Below are 13,033 nucleotides of genomic sequence, written 5' to 3' on the forward strand. Positions count from 1 at the left end.
CTTCTTCAATTTTGACTGACTGGTGGGAATTTCCAGGTATTAGCCTCGTAGAGTCCGGAGTTCGTCAGCAGTCACAAGTGAAAGCCTCTTGGATGCAAAGTAAAAAATAAATAAATGACTCACACAAGTCCAGCTCCCTCCCAGCTAACCACCACAAGTAAAACTTGTATATTGTATATGTACATTTTCATCTACCTACCGCTCTGTTTGGTCTTAATGCATGTGGTAGTCCTTCTAGGTCTGCTCATTCCTGTCTCATTTTCAGCAAACACTCTGAACTCGTATTCTGTGGCCTCATTCAGCCCTGGCATGGTGAACTCCTTCTCTTTCAGCCTCTGCTTGTTACACTTCTTCCAGGTGCTCTCAATGGACTTCCTGTATTCTACCCAGTAGCCAAGGACCTCCTTTCCACCATCGCACTCTGGAGGTTGCCAGCGTATTGTGATGTAGTTGTTTGTAACAGCCTCAGTGTCAATCTCACCCGGTTGGCTTGGCTTGTCTGGAGAGAAACAGACAAAAACCAGTTAGTGTGAAGCTTTTTCTACTTCCTGAAACTAACAGCCAGTTTCATTATCTGTAAAACTCCTCTAAGTATCAGAGGCTTTGATCAGTTTTACAACAGTTCTCTACTGGTTTAGAGTGAAACATTACTTTAATGTTACTGGCTCATGACCATGACATGACATCACTATTAACATCATTGAAGTGCTGTTGATTATTGGTTATATAAGTTCATCAGGAGAGAGGACTCACCAAATGGATCCTTGCATGTGACCAGGTCAGATGCAGGACCAGCCTCACTCTCCCCGATGTCGTTGACAGCAACAATGCGGAACTGATAGTCTGCATCGGGAGTAAGTCCATGCAGAGTGAACATGGTGGAGGTAATTTTGGTCTCATGGCGGGACCACGTCTCAGCAGACACCACCTTGAACTCAACAAAGTACCCAGTGATGGCAGAACCTCCGTCATCCTTTGGTCTGGACCAGGCTAGAGCCACAGAGCTCTTGGTGATGTCCATGATTTCTGGTGGGGTGCTTGAAGGCTCAGGAGGACCTGGATTTAAAAAAATAAAAATCACTGATGTCAGGTCAAAAATGATTTCACACTCAGGAAAATAGAACAACATGAAATACTTACAGAGAGGAGTCTTGGGCACCAGTGGCTGCTCTGACTTCAGAGAGCTGCTGATACCGAAGGCATTCTCAGCTGTGACCTTGAAGTGGTACTCTGTTCCCTCCTTCAGGCCTTTGACAACCAAGTGAGTGTCAGTCACTCTGGAGTCAACGGTATACCAGGCGTTTCTGGCCACTTCACGTCTTTCAACAATGTAGCCCAACAGCTCTGAGCCACCGTTATCAGTTGGTGCCTTCCAGGACACCTTGACAGAGTTAGCCTGAACCTCCTCAAACACCAGTGGTCCCTCTGGAGCACTTGGCCGCCCGATGACCTTCACCTTGATTTGAGCTTTCTTCTTGCCTACCCTATTCTCCAGCAGGAGGTTGTATTCACCAGAGTCACTCCTCTCAGCTCCCTTGATCACCAGTTCACTGGTGTCCTCGGTGGAGGCAATCATGGCCATTGTGGAGACAGCACCACCATCCTTGGACCATTTGCAGACTGGGTGAGGTTTACCCTTGATGGGCAAAGAGAGTCTGACGACTCCACCCTGGCGAACCACATACACATCTTTGTACTTCAGCTCCAGCTCGAAATCAGGAGATTCTGGAGAAGATTGACAGTTCAAAAAGTCAGTTTACAAATGAAAGTGATCGTAATGCAATTCTAATGAAAGCAACTGCTATGTCCTCACCAAGCATCTCGGTCACTTTAACAGTTCCCGGTACTTCAGCAGGCTCTCCAGAGCCACCAGCGTTACAGGCCATCACACGGAATTTGAACTCCTCTCCTTGCGGCATGTTGGTCAGTGTGTACTCGCAGATCAGAGATGGTGTTGTGTTGCACTTGATCCAGGACAATGTGCCCACCTTCTGCATCTCAATCAGGTAACCGTCCACCCTTGCGTCTCCCTCATCGTCAGGTGGACTCCATGCCAGTGACACAGAGGACTTCGTAGTATCGGTGATCCTTGGGTTCTGAGGACACCCAGGTGGATCTGAGGAAAAAAGAAGCATGTTAGTGTTTCAGGCTGCTGCTTGAAAATACAGATCTACTATTGTTATGAGTTTTAACACTCAATCCTACCAATGGGATCTGCTGCCACTGCTGGTTTAGATAGGAGACTTGGTTTACTCATGCCTCGGGGATTGATGGCAGTGATTCTGTGTTCATATTCCAGACCCTCGATCAGCTCTGTTGACCTGTATCTGGTCATGGTGATCGGGTTCTTGTTAGCGCGTACCCATCGGTCAGACCTGACTTCTTTGCGCTCTATGATGTATCCAGAAACTTCCAGGCCGCCGTCCTCTTCTGGTGGGTTCCAGGCCACGGTCATGCCATCACGAGACACATCAAAGACAGTGGGACGCCCGGGAGGTCCAGGTACATCTGCGGAAGACGAGAAACATGTTACAGAACTCTTTCATATTGTGAATTATAATTATTTTGGTGTTTGAAGTTTGGTGATGAAGTTTTCATATCATCTCATTTACTGTAATATCAGCTGAATGCTAACAGTTTCTAACCATTCAAGCTCTTGCAGGTGACGATTTCTGACTGTAGGAACTCTCCAGTGCCATAGCGATTCACAGCAGCAGCACGGAAGACGTACTCATCTCCTTCGATCAGGTTCTCAAACTTGAATGTTGGTCGGCTGACAGCTTCAGAAATGGGCACCCAGCCTGGTCTGTGGGCATCACGCTGCTCTACCACATAACCACTGATGGGTGCTCCGCCATCTCTGGCTGGAGGATCCCAGCTGCAGGTGACTGTGGTAGCGTCTATCTCATCAAATCTTATTGGTCCCGTTGGTTCATCAGGTTTAGCTAGAACAGGATAAATTGTTGCAGTTTGTGAAAAACGTTCATAAAAATATGTGGTTCTATTTGAAATCTTAATAAGTGACTGGCCAAGTCACTAAGGTGTGGTTTCTTACACAGGATGATGACCTTGATGACCTCAGTGATGATGCCAACTGCATTCTTCACTTCCAGCACATAGTCACCGCTGTCATCAATGGTGGTGTTGGACATTGTGAGTTTGGAAAATTTGCCGCTGCTCTTGATCTTGACACGGTCGGTAATTTTGATTCTGTTGTCATTCAAGTACCAAGCACAGACAGGAGGAGGCCGGCCGATGATGGGCAGGTCCAATTCTAGAGTCTTACCGGCAAGGACATTGACAATCTTCTGAGGAATAGTGGAGAAGTCCACAATGGGCATAACTGAAAATGAGGAAAACAGGACACATTGTTAAATTGTTTTTGTCTTTCATGCTGTTAAGCTGTTAATTTGTTGTTATGAGTTCTTTACCTCTCTGTTCCTGAACAGTGACGGGTGTGAGAAGCTCTTTGGGTTCACTGGCTCCTCTGCTGTTAACGGCTTTGACTCTGAACAGGTACTGTTCATGCTCGTTAAGCTTTTCAATGGTGTGCTCAAAGTCTGTGAGCTTCAGTGTGGCCACCTTCATCCACTTATCTGTGCCAAACTTGCAGGCCTCAATGACGTAGTTCGTCAGTCGGCTGCCTCCATCGTGCTCAGGCTTCTCCCAGCCCAGAGTCACAGAGGTCTTTGTGACGTCCATCACCTCCAGTTTCTGAGGTGACAGAGGCACCTCGCAAACCAGGACAGCATCGGGATGCTCGCAGGGTTCTCCAATTCCGTAAATGTTCTCAGGCATTACCCGGAAGTAGTAGAGCATGCCCTCCATCAGGCCGTCAATCTTGTAGGACGTTTTGCTGCACTTGGAGGTGACGGTCTTGTAGGCTCTCATAGAAGCTTCACGCCTCTCAATGATGAAATTGTTGACGGGAGCACCGCCATCGACAGTTGGGGCTTCCCAAGAGATGGTGGCCGAGTCTTTAGTCAGCTCCCTGATCTTAAGTGGCCCAGTTGGTCCCGGAGTATCTAAAAATGAAAATTTATTTTGTAATTTAGCTGTGACTTGTATGTTCAAAAACATACTGTATAAATCGCAAAAACAAAAGACAGAGTGCAGTTAATGTTATATTTTAAACTCGCTTCCGGGACTTACCATAGACCTTGACCAGAATGTTGACTTCCTGTTTGCCGGCAGAGTTCTCTGCGATGAGCGTGTACTTGCCAGCATCATAGCGATGAACTTTATCGATAATGAGTGTAGTGGATTTGTTGGTGATCTCGATGAAACCTCTGTTGTGGAGGTCAACACCTGGTTTGTTCCAAGTGATGGCTGGACTAGGACGACCACTGATGTTGACAAAAAGGCGAAGTGAGCCACCGGCCCGCAGACAGATGGTCTTCTTTAGGTCATCATGGAGCTCAAAGTCGGGAATTTCTGTGTGCGGAAAAAGCACTTGTATAATGCGACACACTGCAGTAAAAATCACTTCTATTGTGAAGATAATCATGAATATTTATCTTTTCATCTTATCTAAAATAGGCATCTTTTGTTGTTTTTGTTTTGTTCAGGATGATCACAACAGGAGCCTGCAGGACACTCGCTCACCCACTATGAATTACCTGGAAATGCTCCTGTTCTGTTCTCACATGAGCTCACTCACACATTAACCTAAAATTTTGAGTAGCGGTGGAACTTCCACCGACTGTTTGGAACAACTTTTGTGGACATTTGTGTTACAGGGACAAACAGAATCATGTCCGAACTTCAGCAGCAACTTATATTCCAGATGACTCACCAATCCTCTCAACTGGCTGAGTCTCAGCGCACGGTTCACTGAAGTCTCCGGTGCCGTTGATGTTGATGCCGGCCACTCTGAAGCAGTATTTCTTTCCAGCAGAAAGTCCAGTCACATTGTACTCTGGACTACGCAGTGTCTTCTCGTGAGCCTTCTTCCATTCCTCTGTTCCGGCTTCATGCATCTCCAGGATGTATCCAATCACATCAGCTCCTCCGTCCTCCACTGGACGGGACCACGCCAGGCTGATGCTGTCAGAATGGGTGTCGGTGATACGAGGGATAGAAGGAGGAGCTGGGGTGCCTGAGGTGGAGACACAAGAGTGAAGATCAACACATCTGTGATGTCATAGAAGATCGACAATAGTTACTGTCACAATGGCGTCACATATTTGGACCAAAAGGACTCACTTGTGGGAACTCTGCAGACGATGTACAGAGAAACGTCGCTGGGCTCACTATCTCCGGCCTTGTTGATGGCGGTCACTCTGAACTGGTAGATGTTGCCTTCAGTCAAACCAGACACCTTTAAAGTGGTGTCCAGGTAACTTCCATCCCTGTTCACCTTCACCCAACGGGCACTTTTCCTTTCACGCCGCTCCACCAGGTAGTGGGTCAGTGGGCTGCCACCATCACTCTCGGGCTTCAGCCACCCGATGGTGGCAAAGTCTTTTCCTGATGCCAGGATTTCTGGAGCTCCAGGAGGAGATGGCACAGCTAAGGAAAGGCAGAACACAAGTTCAGTTGAGATTAGGGGTTTAGTGGGCTTGATTTTTGTAACAAAGACTAAGTTTGTTGCAAGTCTTTAAGGTCACTTACTGAAAGTGTTTCTGGCGATCATGGGTTCTGACTGCAGAGGGACTCCAGCGCCGTATTTGTTGACTCCCCGGACTCTGAACAGGTACTCTGTGTTCTTGAACAAGCCAGTGATGTTGCAGGTTACCTCCTTGCACTCTGCCTGCATGATGACCCAGTTGAGCCTGTTGGTGTCGCGCCTTTCCACAGTAAAGTGGGAAACCTCATCACCACCGTCCTCCAGCGGAGGATTCCAGCTCAAGGTGCACGACTCCTCAGTGATTTTACTGATACTAATGCTGCCTTCACACACTCCGGGTGTGTCTGGGAAAAAACACATGTGCTCATGTTATGTTGCTTTCTGGTGGAATCTCTAAACATACAAAATGTTTGGAAAATAAACATTTTCTTACCGAGCACTTTTACGTTGACCTCAGCAGTCTTGGTTCCACTCACATTTCGGACCGTCAGGATGTACTTTCCGGTGTCATCTCTGTCACAGAACTTGATGATGGCCATGGCCCGTGTCGAGGTGTACTGCAGATGGTACTTCTCACACATGTCCAGTTCCCTGTTGCCCTTGGACCAGGAAGCCTTGGGGTCCGGTCTGCCTCCTACAGCAGCATCCAGGACCAGGTCTGAACCAGCCCTGACCCTCACAGTCTCAGACATGAGTTTGCTGTCGAGCTGAGCTTTTGGAGGCTCTGTTGAGTTAATACAAAGAACCAAGTATTAAAATACTGGTGGCTGATAAATCACCAGGTAACATTGAGGAGACGTCTCTCAGCAGCTACCTGTAGAAAACAGGTAGCCTGTTGATTGTGATGTTTCATTTGTAAAAATGTAGGTGTACAATTCAGGTATGATTTGAGATTTGTTTTGAGTTCCACAGGGTCATTGTATAAATAATATTATTAATAATAATAATAATAATAATAATGAAATATAAGTTAATATTTCAATACAGATGAAACACAATTATACTTCCACACATGCATCATCATCATCATTATTATTATTATTATCATCATTATTATTATTGTTCTTATTACTATCAGTCAGCATTGTAGTTATATAGATGTATGTTTTTTATGGTCACAGATGAGGATCTTACCAAAGTCAGTCTTGCACTGTACAGAGCCTGTGGACAGTGAAGGCATACTGAAGACCTGGTTGGCATTCTTGGCGATAACCCTGAACTCGTAGGGCTCTCCTTCTCCCAGAGCCGTAACTGTGTAGAACTGGTCTGTCACATTGGTGTAGTTACACTTGAGCCAGCGGCCTTCGCCGGTCAAAGTGTACGGCTTACGCTCGATTATGTAGCCCACAATGGGACTGCCGCCATCGTTAAGTGGAGCTGACCATTTAAGGGAGACTGTGCTTCTTGTAACGTTTGTGACTTCAGGTTTACTTGGAGGATCTAAAAAGTAGGAAAAACATTTGTTTCAAAGCAATTGAGAAACACACAGAGATGTGTTTAAGTTTGACGTTAAAGTGTATCTGAACTCACCAACTGGGTTTTGAGCGACTGCACCCTTTGAGGCCTCACTGGCTTTGCTCAGTCCAACACTGTTCATGGCATAAACCCTGAACTGGTATTCCAGGCCTTCCACCAGATCCTCCACCTTGTGGTAACACTCAAAGCAAGGGATCTTATTCTCCCTCACCCACAGGATGTTGTTCCTCTCCTTCTTTTCGATCCAGTATCCCGTCACTTTGCTACCACCATCATGGTAAGGCTCCTCCCACTTCAGGGTCATTGTGTTAGCAGTTATATTGAACGCTGAAGGTCTGGTTGGTGGACCAGGAGGCGCTGTGAATAAAAACATATTTCATTTTTAAGTAGAGTCACATTTTATTTTAAGAGAAGATGTTATTATTCAGGGAGTTAAAAGTACATACTGAATGGATGTTCGGCGACGATGGTCTCAGACTCGGCAGGTTTACTGACCCCAAACCTGTTCTCTGCAGACACTCTGAATGTGTACTGCATATACTTGGTCAGGTGGCTGACGTGAAGAGATGTGCGCTTCACACTGGAGTTGATCAGCTGCCAGGCAGTGGAACCAGACTCGCGCTTTTCCACTATGTAGTTGGTGATATCAGTGCCGCCATCATCTTCGGGTGGTTGCCAGTTCATGACACAGGACTCAGAGGTGATGGATGTGATTTCAATTGGTCCACTTGGAGGACTGGGTCTACCTGTGACATTAACTTCAATGGTGAAGGTCTTGCTACCTGTCACATTCTCCAGAGTCAGGTAGTATTTCCCACCATCTCCTCTCATGGCCTCCTTAACGGAGATGCTGGTTCGGTCCTTAGCGACTTTGATGGTGACTCTGTCAGAGTTCTTCAGCCTCATTTCCTCCAGCTTCCAGGTGACTTTAGGAGCAGGTCTACCACTGATAGGAACATCGATGATAAAGGTGCTGCCAGAATTGCATGTGATCAGCTGGTTGGCGATCTCACTGAGGTCGGCAGCAGGTTCGATGTGAGGCTCTTTGACCAGCACGGATGCCAACGTTTCCCTGGGTTTGCTGGAGCCAGATTCATTCTTAGCCTTCACACGGAAGTCATATTCGTCACCCTTGTTGAGCCTTTCAACCACATAGAAAAGATTAGTGGTGTTACCAGCCACAATCCACTTGTCTGTACCCTTTTTCTTTGCTTCAATGATGTAGCCCTGGATACGGCTGCCACCATCGTGTTCAGGTTTCATCCAACCAAGGACCACGGAACTGTCAGTGGTATCCAGCACATCCATTCTCTTTGGAGATGCCGGCTCTGCAGTGGCAATGACGGGTTCTGTCATTTCAAATGCCTCGCCAACACCGTGCTGGTTCTCGGCTGAGACTCTAAAGAAGTATGGTACTCCCTCCAACAGGTCCTGGATGCTCAGGGTGTGCTTTGTGCACTTACCACCAGACTGCTGCCAGGTGCGGCGGGAAGCCTCACGCCTTTCAACAATATAGTGATGGATTCTAGCTCCACCATCATTGAGAGGAGGCTCCCAGGCAAGTTTTACTGAGCCTCTGGTTACCTCCTTGAATACAATGTTCTGTGGAGGTCCAGGGGTGTCCATCACCTTTAGAGTGAATGTTACAGCCTTACTGCCGCTGGTGTTCTCTAGGTTCACGGTGTATTTGCCTGAATCATTTCTTGAGCAGTTGTCAATGCTCAGAGAAGTGTAGCCATCTGTGGTCATGATCTCAGACATGACACCCAGCTCACCTTCCTCTTTTACCCAGGTGGCAGTGGGAACGGGTTTTCCTCGGAAGTGGATGCCGAGGCACACTGAACCTCCTGCCTTGACAATGTGTGTCTGCCTGAACGATGCATCGATGTCCACTAGTGGTGGAGCAAGTCGGTCTACAGCCTGGGCCGGCTCTGGAGTCTCCTTCTCCTCACCTCTACCCACATGATTGACAGCTGCAACACGGAATCTGTAATCAGCTCCCGTATGAAGACCTGTTACCGTATAGTTTGTTTCTGGAACCAGCTCCTTGTTTGCTCTTGTCCACTCTGGCTCATCTCCCTTCACCATCTCAATGATGTAGCCCAGGACCTCCATGCCACCATCATCCGCAGGTCTGCTCCATTCCAGACTGATGGATGTGTTGGTGGAGTCGGACACACAGACTACAGATGGAGCACAAGGAATATCCTTTGGCTCAGCGGCTTTGATTGGCAAAGAGATGTTACTAAAAGCACCAATGCCGGCATCATTGACAGCCATGACACGGAACTCATATTCCAAATCCTCTGTCAGGTGAAGCACCTTGTGAGCACAATCGATGATGGGCTTCTTGGTGATCACCTTGTAGAACCGAACAGTCTTCTTTTCTCTCTTCTCCACGATGTAGGACTGAATGGGGTTTCCTCCATCTGATGTTGGAGGAGCCCAAGAGAGGGTGATGCTTTCTCCACTCACCTCAGTGGCTTCAGGAGTTCCTGGAGCATCAGGAGTAGCTGCAGAAGACATAGTAGTTGTTGAGTGATGATAAATGATAGGTACTCTGTATTTTTACTCATTCATTCATTCATTTACTCATTTGTTGATTTCTCCACTTACTGTACTGCAGCTGGGCAATGATGGGGCTGGATTCCAAAGGTCTGCCAACTCCAAACTTGTTCATGGCAGAGACCCTGAACTGGTACTCGTTGGACTTGATGAGCTTGGTTGTAGTGAAAGTGGTCGTCTTACATTCATCTGATACCAAGGCCCAGGAGATCTTGGCGGTCTCTCGCTTTTCAATGATGTAATGGGTTATTTCTGAGCAGCCATTGTTCTCTGGTGGGCTCCATGACAGAGTGCACCTTCCTTCTGAAATATTTGTGAAGGTGATAGGTCCCACTGGCTCCCCAGGTGTGTCTACATCACACATGTTTAAGATGTTAGAACATTCACAGGTAACAAATGATAGATATATGAAGAGAAACGTGTAAAAACCCAGTACCTTGCACTTGAACAAGGATTTTCTCCTTCTTGGTTCCAGATCCGTTAGTTGCCTCCACAGTGTAGAGGCCACTGTGTGTACGATCAGCATCCCTGACAGACACAGTGCTGGATCCAGCAATATTGACGATGTCCATCATCCTTTTAGTGACCTGCACACCATCTTTGAACCAGATGACTTTGGGAACTGGACGCCCAGTGATGGTTACCTTCAGCCGGATGTTGTCTCCTGCCTTGACTGTCAAACCCTCAAAGTACTCTGGACCAAACTCGATGTTTGGAGAAGCTGGTAATAAAGGATAAAAGATCCAGACTTTGGACGAAGCTTTCACAACATTGTGCCTCACAAATACTTTACTCTTTTTAAAATTTCACAGCAAATGAAGCATCTATGTTGACATTGCACCTTTAAATTTATGTTGCATTTAGTGTGAATGTATGATTTCAGTTACAAAACAGTAAGAAAAGCAGTGGAGGCAAAAGTGTGCAAAGTAAAGGAGGCAGTAATGCAAAAATGATGAACTTCTAAAACACCAGACAACAGAAACAACAACAGCAGTGTTTATCACAAGTCCCATCATAACTCACCGTTCTCACTTCTAACAACAATCAAGCCAGAGGAGTTGGAGGGCGGGCTGACAACACCGATGGCATTTCTGGCAATGACTCTGAACTCGTAGCGTTCATTTGTTGCCAAACCAGTGACAGTGTAGAGGCAATCGTGCACGTCGGTCAAGTTGGCCTTGAACCAGCGACCTTGACCTTGGCGTTTCTCAACGGTGTAGCCGGTGATCTTGCTGCCACCATCACGTTTGGGTGCTTCCCACTTCAGTGTCACGGAGTCACTGGTCACATCAGTGTAGTCAGGCTGACCAGGAGGATCTGAAAAAAAAAGGGGGACAAGTTACAATTTGACAACAATAACAATCATTTATTATGAAAACTATTATCATTATTATTATTATTTCAGTCACTGCAGAGCCTCCTGATTTAGAACAATCTTATTTAAGATTCTTGTTTTCCACATTAAAATAATATTACTTTTTTTCCTTTGTTACATGGAAACAACACATATTCTGAGTGATATTTACTGAAGTTGGCCAAACTGAAACGTATTCCTGTGGATAAGCACTCACCAACAGGACTGACAGCCATGGTGGACTTGCTCTCGTCACTCATTCGGCTGAAGCCAGCATCATTCTGGGCGTAGACTCTGAAGGAGTACTCCAGACCTTCAATGAGCTCTTGAATCCTGTAATCTGTTTCTTTGATCAGCATGGTGTTTGCCTTTTGCCACATGACGCTATTCTTCTCTTTCTTCTCCACATGGTAGCCCTGGATGGGGGTACCACCATCATAGATGGGCTTCTCCCACTGGATGGTCATTCCGTCGTTAGTGATGTTGTAAACAAAAGGTGTGCCTGGTGGACCTGGAGGCCTGAATTGGTGTTTGGCAATGACCATCTGTGAGACCAGAGGCTCGCTGACACCATATCGGTTTTCGGCACAAACTCTGAACTGGTATTGGATGCCCTTGATCAGGTTGGCGACTCTAAACTGAGTATCTACTACACTGGAGCAAGCCATCTTCCAGTTGGTCTGGGAGGTGTCACGCTTCTCCACAGAGTAGCAGGTGATATCGCCGCCACCATCGTCATTCGGCTCATCCCAGGAGATCATGATGCTCTCAGCTCTCACTTCATCCAGCCGGATGGGTCCAACAGGCTTTGATGGCGGTCCAAGAGTAATGACATGAATGTGGAATGATCTCCTGTTGACCTTGTTGTCTAGAGTCAAAGTGTATTTACCCTCGTTCTCCTTTGTCACGTTCTTAATTGTCAGCGTGGCTTTGTTTTCGGTCGTCTTGAAGCGAACCTGGTCACTCTCCTTCAGAGGAAGATTGTCTTTCAGCCACAGAATCGCAGGTCTGGGTTTGCCTTTGTATGGCAGCTCGATGTGCACATTGTGACCCAGACGGACGCTGATTCTGCCATCTGGATACTCAGTGAGGCAAGCCTCAGGCGTGATGATGTAGTCTATGACTTTGATTGGTCCACTCTCAACAAAATCACCTTGTCCCTTATCGTTCCTTGCAGCGACTCTGAAGAACATTTCTGAATGCTCTTTGAGTTTCTTGACCTCAAACTCACACTGTCTGCTGGTTCCTCCCAGTGACCACTCCTCACCCTTCAGCTTCTTCTCAATGACATAGTCAGAAATGATGCTTCCACCATCATAATCAGGCTTCAGCCACTGCAGAGTGACAGACGTCTTTGATGAGTCCTTCATGGAGACCTCCTTGACTGGTCCTGGAGTCTCTGTGGCTTTCACAGGCTCCAGTGTGTCACAAGGATCACCAACACCGTTCTCATTCTCGGCTCGCACACGGAAGAAGTAAGGAGTCTTCTCAGAGAGGTCTTCAATGGTGTATGTGGTCTCTGTGCATTTGCTCATCACTGCAGAGTAGGATCTCTTGGAGGAGTCCCTCTTCTCGACAATATAGTTGGTGATCTCAGCACCGCCATCGAGGAGAGGAGGCTCCCAACACAGAGTCACCTTACCACGTGTCACCTCTTTCAGGACCAGGTTTCTGCACTGAGCTGGGGTATCCTGGACCTTTACGGACAGGGTCAGTGTCTTTGGCTCTCCCACACTATTCTCTATCTTGACTGTGTACTTTCCAGTGTCCAGTCTGGTCACCTCACGCATCACAAGAACAGTGCTTGTGTCTGAGTGGTGGAACTCGTACTTGTGGTTGCGATCGATGCATTCATCTCCTTTACTCCAAGAAGCAGTGGGAGCAGGTCTGCCCTTCAGGGGAACACACAGCTCCACATCCTTTCCAGCCTTCACAATGTAGTGAGTCCTCATGGCCACGTCTGAGTCAATCTGGGCCTCCTCTGTGAAAACATTTAAAAATATTCAGGGTCATACAAAAAGCACAACAGTTCAACAACAACTTCATATTTTAGCATTGCTGATAAATTT

The 13,033-nt window shown here is 46.9% G+C and overlaps 1 protein-coding gene across 1 annotated transcript in view; it reads right to left on the minus strand.

Moving 5' to 3' along the window:
* Positions 1–13,033, minus strand: part of LOC122786910 (titin-like) — a 147,582-nt gene that overhangs the window by 9,075 nt on the left and 125,474 nt on the right. The window contains exons 206-225 of the mRNA XM_044053443.1: positions 11,182–12,945; positions 10,634–10,927; positions 10,047–10,331; positions 9,662–9,961; positions 7,492–9,558; positions 7,100–7,402; positions 6,704–7,009; positions 6,003–6,293; positions 5,614–5,913; positions 5,206–5,511; positions 4,796–5,098; positions 4,153–4,434; positions 3,432–4,025; positions 3,056–3,343; positions 2,646–2,945; positions 2,206–2,508; positions 1,814–2,116; positions 1,141–1,725; positions 754–1,056; positions 200–499 (exon numbers count right to left, since the gene is read on the minus strand). Of these exons, the coding sequence (XP_043909378.1) occupies positions 200–499; positions 754–1,056; positions 1,141–1,725; positions 1,814–2,116; positions 2,206–2,508; positions 2,646–2,945; positions 3,056–3,343; positions 3,432–4,025; positions 4,153–4,434; positions 4,796–5,098; positions 5,206–5,511; positions 5,614–5,913; positions 6,003–6,293; positions 6,704–7,009; positions 7,100–7,402; positions 7,492–9,558; positions 9,662–9,961; positions 10,047–10,331; positions 10,634–10,927; positions 11,182–12,945 (9,777 nt within the window). The remainder of the gene's footprint in view (positions 1–199; positions 500–753; positions 1,057–1,140; positions 1,726–1,813; positions 2,117–2,205; positions 2,509–2,645; positions 2,946–3,055; positions 3,344–3,431; positions 4,026–4,152; positions 4,435–4,795; positions 5,099–5,205; positions 5,512–5,613; positions 5,914–6,002; positions 6,294–6,703; positions 7,010–7,099; positions 7,403–7,491; positions 9,559–9,661; positions 9,962–10,046; positions 10,332–10,633; positions 10,928–11,181; positions 12,946–13,033) is intronic.

The sequence above is a fragment of the Solea senegalensis genome, linkage group LG2 (genome assembly GCF_019176455.1).
Source record: "Solea senegalensis isolate Sse05_10M linkage group LG2, IFAPA_SoseM_1, whole genome shotgun sequence".
NCBI classification, from domain to species: Eukaryota; Metazoa; Chordata; class Actinopteri; order Pleuronectiformes; family Soleidae; genus Solea; species Solea senegalensis.